General features: G+C 38.0%; 1 protein-coding gene across 3 annotated transcripts in view; it reads left to right on the top strand.

Moving 5' to 3' along the window:
- LOC133536309 (transcription initiation factor TFIID subunit 4-like) overlaps nt 1–15,294 on the top strand; it is a 307,989-nt gene that overhangs the window by 16,369 nt on the left and 276,326 nt on the right. For all 3 annotated transcript variants that reach the window (XM_061876744.1, XM_061876737.1, XM_061876752.1), the window contains exon 2: nt 7,632–7,816. In XM_061876744.1, the coding sequence (XP_061732728.1) occupies nt 7,632–7,816 (185 nt within the window). The remainder of the gene's footprint in view (nt 1–7,631; nt 7,817–15,294) is intronic.

Genomic DNA, 15,294 nt, shown 5'->3' with positions numbered 1-15,294 from the left:
AATATCTTGCACTGTTATACAATTTAATAAATCAGAAACTGATGACATTGTGTAGTATTTTACTTCTTTATCTCTTTTTTTCACTAAAAATGCTTTGCTCTGATTAGGGGGTACTTAAATTAAAAATAATGTTCACAGAGGGTGCATCACTGAAAAAGGGTTGAGAACCACTGCCTTAGACAATAAAAGGCTACTCTGAAATGTGAAGTTTTGCTTAGTTGGGTGTCAGAAAAGCAGTCAGTATCTTGTGTGACCACCATTTGCCTAACGCAGTGCAACACATCTCCTTTACATAGTTGATCAGGTTGTTGGTTGTGGCCTGCAGAATGTTGGTCCACTCCTCTTCAATCTTGCTGAATATTGGCAGGAACTGGAACACACTGTCATATGCTTTGATCCACATCTTCCCAAACATGCTCAATGGGTGACATGTTTGGTGAGTATTCTGGCCATGCAAAAACTGGGATGTTTTCAGCTTCCAGGAATTGTGTACAGATTCTAGCAACATGGGACCGTGCATTGTCATGCTGCAACAGGTGATGGTCTCAGGTGAATGGCAGAACAATGGGCCTCAGGATCTCGTCAGAATTTGTCTGTGCATTTACAATGCTATCCATAAAATGCACTTGCGTTTGTTGTCCATAACATACGCCTGGCCATACCATAACCTCCCGTTCTGACAAATTCTCTGAAACGCCTTTGGAGATGGCTTATGGTATAGAAATGAACATTCATTTCAACCGCTCTGGTGGACATCCCTGCAGTCAGAATGACGACTGCACGCTCCCTCAAAACTTGCGACATCTGTGGCATTGTACTGTGATAAAACTGCACTTTACAGAGTGGCCTTTTTTTGTGGGAAGCCTAAGCCTCTGCAATAAACATGCTGTTTGATTAGCATCTTGATCTACCACTGCTGTGAGGTGTGATGGATTATCTTGGCAAAAAATAAATGCAAACTAACACAGATTTGAATAGATTTGTAAACAGTATTTGAGAAGAATAGGTCTTTTGTGTATATAATCAAAGTTTAAAATTTTCGAGTTCAGTTTATAAAAAGATGGGAGAAAAACAAAAGTGTTGCGTTTAGATTTTTGTTCAGTATGTATATACAGTCGTGATCAAAAGTTTACATACACTTGTAAAGAACATAATGTCATGGCTTTCTTGAGTTTCCAATAATTTCTACAACTCTTATTTTTTTGTGATAAAGTGATTGGAGCGCATACTTGTTGGTCACGAAAAACATCCATGAAGTTTGGTTATTTTATGAATTTATTATGGGTCTACTGAAAATGTGACCAAATCTGCTCGTTCAGAAGCATACATACAGCAATGTTAATATTTGGTTACATGTCACTTGGCAAGTTTCATAGAATAAGGCGCTTTTGGTAGCCATCCACAAGCTTCTGGCAAGCTTATGGTCTGATTTTTGACCACTCCGCTTGACAAAATTGGTGAAGTTCAGCTAAATTTGTTGGTTTTCTGATATTCAGAATCAGAATAGTTTTTATTGCCATTGTTTGGGAACGGGTTCACAAACTAGGAATTTTACGTGGTGCAATCGCGCAACATAAAACACAGATAACACAGAATAGCATATATTAATAATCTAATAACATATAACATATGGACTTGTTTCTTCAGCATTGTCCACACATTTAAGTCAGGACATTTGGAAGACCATTCTGAAGCCTTCATTCTAGCCTGATTTAGCCATTCCTTTACCACTTTTGACATGTGTTTGGGATCATTGTCCTGTTGGACCACCCAACTGCGCCCAAGACCCAACCTCCGGTCTGATGATTTTAGGTTCTCCTGAAGAATTTGGAGGTAATCCTTCTTTTACATTGTCCCATTTACTATCCGTAAAGCACCAGTGCCATTGGCAGCAAAACAGGTCCAGAGCATAATACTATGCTTGACGGTAGGCTTGGTGTTCCTGGGATTAAAGGCCTCACCTTTTCTCCTCCAAACATATAGCTGGGTATTGTCGCCAAACAGCTCAATTTTTGTTTCATCTGACCACAGAACTTATAAGAGTTAAGAGTTGTAAAAATTATTGGAAACTCAAGACGGCCATCACAGTATGTCCTTCACAAGTGTATGTACATTTTTGACCACGACTGTGTGTGTGTGTCTATATGTGTGTATATATATATATATATATACACATATGCGAGTGTGCCTGTCGGTGAGTCTGTTGGTCATTCTCCGGGTGGAGGGTGTCATATTAATACTTCCATCCATCCATTTTCTACCGCTTATTCCCTTTTGGGGTCGCGGGGAATACTTTTTTTTTCAAATATCTTCGCGATCAACCGGTAGGGTCCCAAAGATCGACTGGTTGATCGCGATCAACCGGTTGGCGACCACCGGTGTAGAGGGCGAGACGGACAGTAACATAAAATGTCTTAGTTTTATCAAACAGTGTACCACTAGCCAACCCAGGGAGGTGGTCGGGAGTTGTTTCTGTATGGAACCTGAGCGAGGATATTTTGAAGCCAAGTAACTTTTTGAGGAAACTTTGAAAAGACCTACAAAACCCTGAATTGGCCTCCCATCAAGTCAGATGACAGAGAAGCTCTCCATTCCTTTGGCCTCTGCCTTGCAGGAAGTCACAATAACATGACTGATGTAGTTTACATAGAAGAGTTAAGACAATGCAGTTAACTTGCGTGCTATCATTGCCAAAATATCGTACAAGCTGAGGGAAAGATGAGAAGTGTGGTCTGTGGTGTCCAGGACAAGGAAAACAGCAGGGCCAAGTTCAGTGACTTTCTTGTCTTTGGTTATCAAGCAAGTAAAGGAGGACTTGCACCCAGTTTTGCTATCATTAAAAAGTTAAACACAAAGGTTAAAGGTCAAGTGGATTAGAGGTTGCACAGAAGAAGTGCTAAAGAGGAGTTTCAAAACAGCAGCAGCTTTCATCAGTAACCAAGCAGTGAGTCCCATGTTTAAGACCAAAAATAAAGCTAACGACAGTTGAGTGTTTTCATTCACCAAAGCCTGTCTAATCTGTCAGGGTGCAGAGCATTTAATGGAACAATGCAGGAAGATGCAAAGGTTTCTTCTTGAGGAGAAAATTTAGTTTTTACAAGCCAAAGGGCTGTGATTCAGCTGCCCTAAACCAGGCCAATGGAGTAAATCGGGTTAGGAGAAAATTTCCTACTAAGTGTGCACTCAGTCAAATCCTACAATGTTACACATCCATCCATCCATTTTCTCCCACTTGTCCCATTCGGGGTGGCGGACGGTGCTGGATCCTATCCCAACTACGTTCCGGCGGTAGGCGGCGTACACCCTGGACAAGTCGCCACCTCATCACAGGGCCAAAACAGATAGACAACATTCACACTCACATTCACCCACTTGGGCCAATTTACACATGAAAGCATAAACAAGAAAGGTGAGAATAAAGGTGAGTCGCATGAACATGAGAAGAGGCAAGTAGACTTGGTCTTTGAAGTGAGCAGCATGGACTGCAACAATTATCTCAGGTTTCCATATACATTCTCCCAAAAGACTATCCCTGCAACAAGAGTAACATTCCTTTACAAGAGAAAGTTTGGCAACTGGCCACACCTTCCGGGGGTAAAACTACTGAAGCTTTATGCAGAGATCTTATCTGACTGCGAATTGGGACTAAAGAGCTCCAGCACCTCCCCGCGACTCCAAAAGAGACATGCGGTAGAAAATGGATGGATGGATTCCTGGCAGGTCACCATTGCCCCTGTAGAAGACGGTCCATATGCTGTAAGGACACAGCTTTGCTGGCCAATCAATGCACCTCTCACAGACAGTATCAGTCAAAGTACAACACACGGATGAACCCAAATCTCATGAATTGCATATCAGTTACCAGATTAGAGGAAATCTGGAATTTGCAGATTGGGAGCAACTTCCCAGAGTGCCAGTGAGGTGACCGACAGGAGATGTCTATGGAGGATCATCAATTCCTTGACATGGCCTCACAATCAGTTAGACTTGTGGATGGGCATTACAACATTGCATTGCCACTGAGGAACAAGAACACAAAGTTCCCCAATAATCAAAAAGTATCCGAGCTGTGGTCTCTGAACTTAAATCAGAATTTTATGCAGAGTACCCCGCTTTTATGAGTGGCATCATCGAAAAGGGCTATGCTGTGAAAGTACACTCCAACAAATTTAGCCTTGAAGATGGCCGAGTTTGATATCTTCCACAACATCGAGTTTTTCAATCAAAAAAAGACGAAATTCAGAATGATCTTTGATTGTGGCGCAATGTTACTTTAAATAACCGATTGTTCACCGGCACCCTCCTTGGTGTAATCACATGTTCCGGCAGGAAACAGTGGCAGTAATGGCAGACATTGAGGCTATTTTCCAGCAGGTGCGGGTGCCATATAAAGATTCTAACCTTCTCCGTTTCCAATTTGGTTTTGGTCCCAATAACCTGCTCCGACGGTAATCGGGCACTCTCAGTTATGAGATGGTACAATACAAAATTATTGTTCACTTGTTTGTTGCTAGATCATCCCCAAGTTGCGCCAGCGTTGCTCTGCGCATATGTACGGAGGATAGCGAGGATCAAATAAACAGCCAAACTATGTTGACAAATTTCTTATATCAATCAAGTCAGAGGAAAAGGGCGTATCATTGTACCACACTCTGAGAGATGTTTGGAAAAGGTGGATTTAGTGGTTAAGCAACTGTAGAATTGTGATGTCTGCTATTTCAGAAGAGGAGCAATCTAATGAGGTTTAGGATCTCGACCTTGACAGGGATGTGCTTTCAATGGAAATAGCATTTGGTGTTCACTGGTGTATCCAGTCAGGCAGCTTCAGATTCAAGATCATTATGCCAAATAAAGCACCCACCAGGAGAAATATCCTATCCATCGTGAGCTCTGTTTACAATCCATTAAGTATCTTGGCACCAGTAATGCTTCTTGCAGACTGAAGTTTGGCTGAGATGTACTATATATATATATATATATATATATATATATATATATATATATATATATATATACAGTGGGGCAAAAAAGTATTTAGTCAGCCACCTATTGTGCAAGTTCTCCCACTTAAAATGCTGACCGAGGTCTGTAATTTTCATCATAGGTACACTTCAACTGTGACAGACAGAATGTGAAAAAAAATCCAGGAATTCACATTGTAGGAATTTTAAAGAATTTATTTGTAAATTGTGGTGGAAAATAAGTATTTGGTCAATCATTCAAAGCTCTCACTGCTGGAAGGAGGTTTTGGCTCAAAATCTCACGATGGCCCCATTCATTCTTTCCTTAACACGGATCAATTGTCCTGTCTCCTTAGCAGATAAACAGCCTCAGAGCATGATGTTTCCCCCCCCATGCTTCACAGTAGGTTTGGTGTTCTTGGGATGCAACTCAGAATTCTTCTTCCTCCAAACACAACGAGTTGAGTTTATACCAAAAAGTTCTATTTTGGTATCATCTGACCACATGACATTCTCCCAATCCTCTGCTGTATCATCCATGTATCCATTTTGGTATATCAATCAATCAATCAATGTTTACTTATATAGCCCTAAATCACTAGTGTCTCAAAGGGATATATACTGTATATACATATAAAAGGGAATAAGCGGTAGGAAATGGATGGATGGATACACACACATATATATATATATATATATATATATATATATATATATATGTATATATATATATACACAGTGGGGCAAAAAAGTATTTAGTCAGCCACCGATTGGGCAAGTTCTCCCACTTAAAATGATGACAGAGGTCTGTAATTTTCATCATAGGTACACTTCAACTGTGAGAGACGGACTGTGGAAAAAAAAATCCAAGAATTCACATTGTAGGAATTTCAAAGAATTTATTTGTAAATTATGGTGGAAAATAAGTATTTGGTCACTTCAAACAAGGAAGATCTCTGGCTCTCACAGACCTGTAACTTCTTCTTTAAGAAGCTCTTCTGTCCTCCACTTGTTAACTGTATTAATGGCACTTGTTTGAAATCGTTATCTGTATAGAACACACCTCTCCACAGCCTCAAACAGTCAGACTCCAAACTCCACTATGGCCAAGACCAAAGAGCTGTCGAAGGACACCAGGAAAAGAATTGTAGACCTGCACCAGACGGGGAAGAGTGAATCTACAATAGGCAAGCAGCTTGGTGTGAAAAAATCAACTGCGGGAGCATTTATCAGAAAATAGAAAACATACAAGACCACTGATAATCTCCCTCGATCTGGGGCTCGACGCAAGATCTCATCCCGTTGGGTCAAAATTATCATGAGAACGGTGAGCAAAAATCCCAAAACCACACGGGGGGACCTGGGGAATGACCTGCCGAGAGCTGGGACCAAAGTAACAAAGGTTACCATCAGTAACACACTACGCCGACAGCGAATCAAATCCTGCAGTGCCAGACGTGTCCCGCTGCTTAAGCCAGTGCATGTCCAGGCCCGTCTGAAGTTTGCCAGAGAGCACATGAGAGAATGTCATGTGGTCAGATAAAACCAAAATAAAACTTTTTGGTTAAAACTCAACTCGTCATGTTTAGAGGAAGAAGAATACTGAGTTGCATCCCAAGAACACCATAACTACTGTGAAGCATGGGTGTGGAAACATCATGCTTTGGGGCTGTTTTTCTGCTAAGGGGACAGGACAATTGATCCGTGTTAAGGAAAGAATGAATGGGGCCATGTATCGTGACATTTTGAGCCAGAACCTCCTTCCAGCAGTGAGAGCTTTGAATGGTTGACCAAATACTTATTTTCCAACATAATTTACAAATAAATTCTTGAATAAATTCTTCTTTACAACTTGAGGCAGTTTATTGTTGATTAACATGGACCCAGACTTAAACAAGTTCAAAAATGTATTGGGGTATTACTATTTAGTGTTCAAATGTACGGAATATGTACTGTACTGTGCAATCTACTCATACAAGTCTCAATCAATCAATCAATCAAAAAAAGCACTTTATATGTAGAAAGGTTTTGTTAAAAAAACATTCTGAGCCTTATCTAATTTTGTTTTTATTTTATATATGTTGACCACATTAACCCTGGCAATGGACCCTGTGTGTGTGTATATATATGTTATGCCATTGTTTACAAATTTGGTAAATAAATAACCAAAAAACCGTGACCTCTAAACCGAGGTCTGTACCGAACCGAAATTTTTGTGTATCTGCTCATAATTTTTGGAGCAGATTTTTACAAAAATTTTAGAAAAAGTATAAAATGGAAGAAGGAACAAGTGATGGCATTTTGGGGAGCATCATTTCTACTACAATACCTTAATACGCGCTGTATATGATAGCGTCCACGCCTCCACCCACAGGGACAAAGACAACGGCTGACTTACACAAAACTTCACTCCGTTGCTTTCATTACACTATTGTTTGCTCAAAAAGTTATGGGCACATTTTGATTACATTTTTACTTTCAAATCATATTTTAAGTACCTGCTGTCATATTGATGAACTAAACTATTTTGTACCTATTGGTCTGGGATTTTTATTTTAAGTAGCCTGCTTGAAAAAGCTCATTATTGTCATTTTTCCCCCCTTATTTGGTGTGTGCTGCTGTTTCCCATCCCGCTGTGTCTTTAAAACTAATGTCCCCATGCTTCCTCAGGCATGGTGTTGGTCCGGACCGAGTTAGGCCAGCTGGTGTTGATCCCTCAGCAGGCCTTGGCTCAAGCTCAAGCCCAGGCTCAGGCTCAGGCCCAGGCCCAGGCCCAGGGTCAGACCCAGAATAGCATCTCGCCGCGACCTGCCACTCCCACCACGGGCGCAACCTTCAGGGTTACGACGCCACAGGTATTGTGACTCTTCATGATAACTACCACCTTTGTATTTTACCGTCAAAGAAATTGTCCTGTTTTTGTTTTGCTTTCAATATCAACTCAGAAAAAATACGATGGAACTCCAGTTTTTGATAACATCTTATCCTGGAATCCTAATTTGTTTGAGTTTGCCATCAATATTTACCATTTCTGAGTTGCATGCGGCATCACGCTTTGTTGCGCTCGGGGCGCAAACAAGCGTATTCGTAGCGGTAAGTTAAGTGAGAGCAGAGCAAAAATGTTGCATACATGCGCTTTTCTCGTCTTTGTTAACCATTCCAATATGGTTTTTGTAAAATGTTATGACAGAGTTATGAAGATAGTCTACCAGAGGGGTGTCCAACTCATTTTACTCAGGGCCGCATGGAGGAAAATCTGTGCACATTCGACTATTAAAATCATGGCATCGAAACTAAAAAAATAAAGACAATTTCATATTTTTTTCTTTGTCTTTAATTGGCCAGAAATGGAACAAACACATTCTGAAAATATTACAATAAAAACTTAAAAAAAATACCGGCAGCGGTAAAGTTTAGATCAGGGGTCGGGAACCTTTTTGGCTGAGAGAGCCATGAAAGCCAAATACTTTAAAATGTATTTTTGTGAGAGCCATATTATATTTTTCAACACTGAATACAACCAAATGCGTGCATTTTTTAAGTAAGACCAACATTTTTAGAGTATAATAAGTCTCTAATTCTTTTGAATAACATTGTTATTTCTTGAACAGGTGCGGTAGAAAACGGATGGATGGCTTAAAATGCATGAGAATGTTTTATATTTTGAACGTTATTTTTAACAACGTGATTACCAGCGGAATTATTCATTACTTATCGTGTTAGGCAATGTCAGCTAAGATTTATGTGAGAGCCAGATGCAGTCATCAAAAGAGCCACATCTGGCTCTAGAGCCATAGGTGTAGATCGACGAAGGAAAGAAGAAAGTGAATGAATGTTTATAACTGAATACATTTACATATGCATAAAAATGTGTTTTCTTTTGTATTGTTTTTTTTTAATGAATCAAGTAACGTTTGTGACAACCTTTTTCCAAAACACAATTTAGAATGTGTTGAACTAACATGAAGTTAGTTTTATTTGCAGACGACACAACTGCTTTCTGTTCAGGAGAGAGCACACAGAAGATAATACAAATAATAACGGAAGAAATGAACAAATTAAAAAAATGGTTTGATAAAAACAGACTATCTTTGAATCTCAGTAAAACTAAAATAATGCTATTTGGTAACAGTAGAAAAGAGCATCAGACACGAATACAAATAGACGGAGTAGATATTGAAAGGGTAAAAGAAACCAGATTTTTGGGAGTATTAATAGATGATAAAATGAACTGGAAATCTCATATACAAAACATACAACATAAGGTGGCAAAATATATTTCAATAATGAATAAAGCAAAATACGTCCTGGGCCAAAAATCACTTTATATTCTCTACTGCTCGTTAGTGTTATCATATCTGAGTTATTGTGCAGAAATATGGGGAAACAACTACAAATGTGCGCTACATTCGTTAACTGTGTTACAAAAAAGATCAATTAGAATAATACATAATGTTGGATACAGAGAACATACAAACCCTTTATTTATTGAATCAAAAATATTAAAGTTTGGTGATTTGGTAAAATTGCAAACAGCTAAATTGATGTACAAAGCAATTTATAACCTGCTACCAAAGAATGTACAACAATTCTTCTCAACTAAAGAGGAGAAATATAACCTTAGAGGAAAATCTAATTGAAAACATTTGTATGCACGTACAACACTTAAAACCTTTAGCATATCAGTATGTGGAATTAAATGATGGAATGGATTAAGTAAAGAAGTTAAACATTGTACTTATATGATCCAGTTTAAGAGGATGTTCAAATCAATAGTGCTTACAAAGTACAAAGATGAAGAATTATGAGAAACTTTCAAACTTATTGAAAATAAGATATTCTTCATCTTAGTATGTGAATAATGACTGAAATAATTAAGTACATGTTACAAAACTGTTGTGTTACTCATTCACAGATGTCATTTTGATATTTTGCTGTAAAGAAGGTCAGTGAATGAATGTATATATTTGTGGGCGCTCTGACGTGGGAAAGGGTTAGGATTAAATAAGCTTTGCTTCTTCCTACTCCTTTTCGGACATGATGTATTGCGTATTGTGAAATGATGAAATTGCCTGATGTATAATGCTGTAGGTATGTCATGTTCGAAATAAACTAAGAAAAGAAAGGAAAAAAAAAAGATACAACAGGATAATGCATACATTTATCATTTGTTCTCAAAACGCTTACAAAAAAGTGGGACCCCACAAATTTACTGGGGGACCCCATTTTTATGACTTTACGGGGTCCCTGAGACTCCATTTTGAAAATTCCTAGCACTAACACCGATGGAGTGATGGTGCGTGCAAAACAGCAGCAGGCGACTGTGGCCTGCGGGCCGCTTCTAATACTAATCAAATACCATCCTGGGGGCCATAGATTATTTGAATTTGACACATAGGGTCTAACATAAAGGAAAACCAATTTCTATAACAAAGTGACCACTTTATCAACTTAAAATGCACTGTAAAAAGTATGTTTATTGATGAATCTACTTTTCATATTCTCCATATACTGTATGTATGTACATAAGAGCAGTTTTATTTTGGAAACTTACGCACATAATGGATGTGTTTTGCTAAGTGTGAATGGCGCAAAGTTTCACTGCAAGCCCCTTGCTAAATAGTATTAATAAACCAGGTCAGTGGTTCTCAAACTTTTTTTTTTTTACCAAGTATGACCTTAAATAAAGCTCGGCTGTCCAAGTACCACTGTAATGGCCAACATTAAAGTACAGTAGTGTAGTAAGTATTAATTAAAATCAAGGCAGATGTTTTACTCAACAGATATATTTTTGGCCACTGTAACATTACACACACTTTAAACAATAACACTGTGTTTGAATGTAGGGAAATAAAACACTGTTTTTAATTACCGTATTTTTCGGACTATAAGTCGCAGTTTTTTTCATAGTTTGGCCAGGGGTGCGACATATATTCCGGAGCGACTTATTTGTGAAATTACTAACACATTACTGTAAAATATCAATTAATATTTTTTATCTCATTCCCGGAAGAGACAAAGAAAATGTCAGCAATGGTCCCACACACGTCAGCCATCGTCACACACATGTCAGCCAATAAGAATTCGGCGGGAGAGGGTCATGGCAGAAGTGCATTGTGGGTCATGGAATGCTGCCTGCCATAGCTATTAAAATAGATAATTTCATCGTTGGTGTTAACTTATGAAAAACTGAGAAGGGCTGAACAAAAATGGCACCGAAAGGGAAATCATGTACAGCAGATTAAAAGCTGGACGTAGTGAAATATGCAGCAGAAAACGACAAGAGGAAGCGGCGCATACCTTTGGAGTTGGCAGAGTTGTTTAGAAGCGACATCGAGGAAGAAGATTTCATGGGATTTATCGATTAGGAGTGACAGATTGTTTGGTAAACGTATAGCATGTTCTGGATGTTATAGTTATTTGAGTGACTCTTACCATAATATGTTACGTTAACATACCAGGCACCTTCTCAGTTGGTTATTTATGCGTCATATAACGTACACTTATTCAGCCTGTTGTTCACTATTCTTTATTTATTTTAAATTGCCTTTCAAATGTCTATTCTTGGTGTTAGATTTCATCAAATAAATTTCCCTCAAAAATGCGACTTATACTCCAGTGCGACGTATATATGTTTTTTTCCTTCTTTATTATGCATTTTCGGCCGGTGCGATTTATACTCCAGAGCGATTTATAATCTGAAAAATACGGTAAGTGATTCTTTGGCGTAGCACTAGTGGTACACGTACCACTAGTGCTACGCCAAACTGTACACAAGTACAGTTTGAAAATCACTAAAGTAGGTTAATGAATCCCTTAGAGCAGTGGTCCCCAACCTTTTTGTATCCGCGGACCGGTCAACACTTAATAATTTGTCCCGCGGCCCGGGTGCCAGGGTGGGGGGGATGTCCTTTTTTTTTTTTTTTTTTTTTTGTCATGAAAAAGGGAAGTTTTTGTGGTTGGTGCACTAATTGTAAGTGTATATTGCGTTTTTTATGTTTATTTAATAAAAAAATAAAAAAATAATTTATTTATTTATTTATTTTTTTAAATAAAAATTAATATCAATCAATCAATCAATCAATGTTTACTTATATAGCAATAGAAAATTATTCTGCGGCCCGGTACCAATCGGGCCACGGCCCGGTCCGCGGCCCGGTGGTTGGGGACCACTGCCTTAGAGGGTACATATGTCATACCAACAAAATACTGTACCTTGCAAAAAATTATTGGCGCTTAACATTGCTACACAACATGGAAGCAACTTAAAAATCTATTAAACATTGGAAAAAAACATCCAGTTCCACCATTGAAGGAGATATATGATGAATTCTGTCTTTTCTGACTTATAAATGTTACAATGTAGGATCCTCATGATAAACGATGCCCAACACATCAAATCATAAGGTTCTTGCGTTTTGCCACGTGCTTGCCTCTGTTCGCAGTGTTTTGCAGTTTGGACCAGGTGTTTGATTGAAACTTGTATCTCAGTTGTAGTTTTCATTACCAAATTTGTTGAAATCGCCTTGTAAAATCGCTACTGCTAATCAGCAGCATGTCCAACGTGGACCCCGACTTAAACAAGTTGAAAAACTTATTCGGGTGTTACCATTTAGTGGTCAATTGTACGGAATATGTACTGTACTGTGCAATCTACTAATAAAAGTATCAATCAATCAATCAATCCATGGAAAATCCAATGTAAATTAGCATCGAGCTAGCACATTTTACAAACTGAAGCCTTTCTCTTGTTTTATGGCATAGACAACTATAACATTACCTAGAACCGGTACAGAATCTGCAACGTGACGTCTTGTGCAACAACGGTATCAAAATATTTCATTGTTTGGTTTTACGTAGATCAGTACCCAGTTGAATCGATGGAGGGCGGTCTGTACCTATAGTACCGAATTCTGTACCCATCCACTACGTTGTGATGTCTTAACGAGGTGGACGTACTTATTTGGACATTAAGTCAAGCCTGTTTATGGCTGTGAGGAAAAAATGAAAAATGTAAAATAAGGTATTATTTTCATATAATCTTGGCATGTGCATAACAATACTGACGTACAACATAAAGTGACATTAATGCTGCTAAAAACACGTTTTTGCACTCTTTGAGTGAGTTTATATAATGTTTAAGAAGTTTATAATCGACCGTGTCTTAAAAAGGAAAAGTGGCGGTGATGACTTCAAGTCATATATTTACAGGCCTCAACTTTTTACTTTTTAAGGTCAATGCAAGTGTTGCCTTAAAGGAGGGCTCATATTTTTGGACACCAAGGCGAGTTATAGTTTTTTTTTAATTCTTTAATAATAAAACAAAAGTAATGCAAAACAAAACCTGGTGTTTCCTTTTTGATATCAAAATAAAACACAAAGCAGTTTGGCTAATGAAGATAAAGTCAAGTTATCAAGCTTTGTTCTTCTCCAACACCTCCTATCAGTACAATAGTGTGGCCAACAAAAACAAAGAGGAGTGACACCTCACGTCGAATACACAATCTTCATAGCCTGCGTTCAATTCGATGAAATGACAAAGCATTTGAACTAGTATTGATGTTTTTTGAACACTGACACAGTTTGCAGTTAAATACAGAAGTAGTGAACATCCCAGTAAACAAACTAAAGACTTTTACAAGTCGTGACAATGTTCAAATCCCCTGCTGCATGTTTCCTCACCTCATTAACTCTCAGTCACAGGGTTAAATCACCTTCAATCAGTGGTTCTCAAACAGGGGTACGCGTACCCCTGGGGGTACTTGAAGGTATGCCAAGGGGTACGTTTATTTATTTAAAGATTCTAAAAATAGCAACAATTCAAAAATCCTTTAGAAATATATTTATTGAATAATACTTAAACAAAATATGAATCAAAGTTCATAAACTGTGAAAAGAAATGCAACAATGCAAGAATCGGTGTTGACAGCTATATTTTTTGTAGACATGTTCCATAAATATTGATGTTAAAGACTTTTTTTGTGAAGAAATGTTTAGAATTAAGTTCATGAATCCAGATGGATCTCTACTACAATCCCCAAGGAGGGCACTCTAAGTTGATGATTACGTCTATGTGTAGTAATCTTTATTTATAATTGAATCACTTGTTTATTTTTCAAAAAGTTTTTAGAGTTTTTTTATATCTTTTTTTTCCCAATTAGTTCAAGAAAGACCACTACAAATGAGCAATATTTTGCACTGTTATAAAATTTTAATGAATTACAAAATGATGACATAGTGCTGTATATTACTTCTTTATCTCTGTTTTTCAACAAAAAATGCTTTTCCTTGATTAGGGGGTACTTGAATTAAAAAAAATGTTCACAGGGGCTACATCACCGAAAAAAGGTTAAGAGCCACTGCCATAAATGGGTCAAATGCAGAGGACAAATTTCACCACACCCAGTGTGTGTGTGACAATCATTGGTACTTTAACTTTAACTTTAACAGCAGCTGATGAATGCTGTATTGAGGAAATAAAATCAACATCAAATAATGTTCTCCTTCGCTGTAAACTTTTAGTGAGGCTACAAGTGTCTCCAATATTGTCCATACCTGTCTCCATCTAATCACAGCAGTGCGCGCTTTATTGCACGGCGGGAAGCGAGGAAAAATGACGTTAAACCAAGCGTTTGGCTCCGTTTACTCCGAGGGGAAATCTTCAGAGCAAAGTCCGTGTCGTTAGTCCGCCATGATTGTCAAGCCAAACTATGACAAAATTGGACGGTGTTACCCACCATTTTATCGCGTATTATCATTATACCGTTTACTGTTACAACTCTCCTCCATTAACAAGTAAAAACTGAAGGGTGTTCACACCATTTTAGTGCCGCCGATGTCGGTCAATTCCTTAGGGCATTACGGCAATCTTGACCAGCGTTTTTGCAGTAAGTCCTCAAAAATAGCAGATCAGTCTTGTCAAGTACAGGATATTTGACTAGTGTTTTGGCTTCTTAAAACAGTAAAACACTGGCATTTTAGCCATATCTTCTTAAAAACAACAGATCGTTCCTGTCATTAGATGATACGTTATCCATATGTCTAAAGACAAATGTATATTTTTTTAAATTCTTTAATAATATCAACTTGTCAGCTTTTTGCCATTACATGATGTCTTTATCTGTATTTTCAAATTTTGAAAAAGGGAGTTTATTTCAATATTTATTTTAGTTATGTACATATATATGTACATGTAGATGCTGTATCCCGACCGATCCATTAAGAGTTTGAGCAGAAATATGTCGTATAGTAAGACATTAACAACGTGCTTTGTCAAATGAATGGTTTCTGAAGTAATACCTCTGTGACATGAAAAAAAAACAAGTAATGTAAA

The sequence above is a fragment of the Nerophis ophidion genome, linkage group LG02 (genome assembly GCF_033978795.1).
Source record: "Nerophis ophidion isolate RoL-2023_Sa linkage group LG02, RoL_Noph_v1.0, whole genome shotgun sequence".
Taxonomy (NCBI): domain Eukaryota; kingdom Metazoa; phylum Chordata; class Actinopteri; order Syngnathiformes; family Syngnathidae; genus Nerophis; species Nerophis ophidion.
The sequence above is the reverse complement of the archived record's forward strand: the minus strand, read 5'-3'. Positions and strand labels throughout refer to the sequence as shown.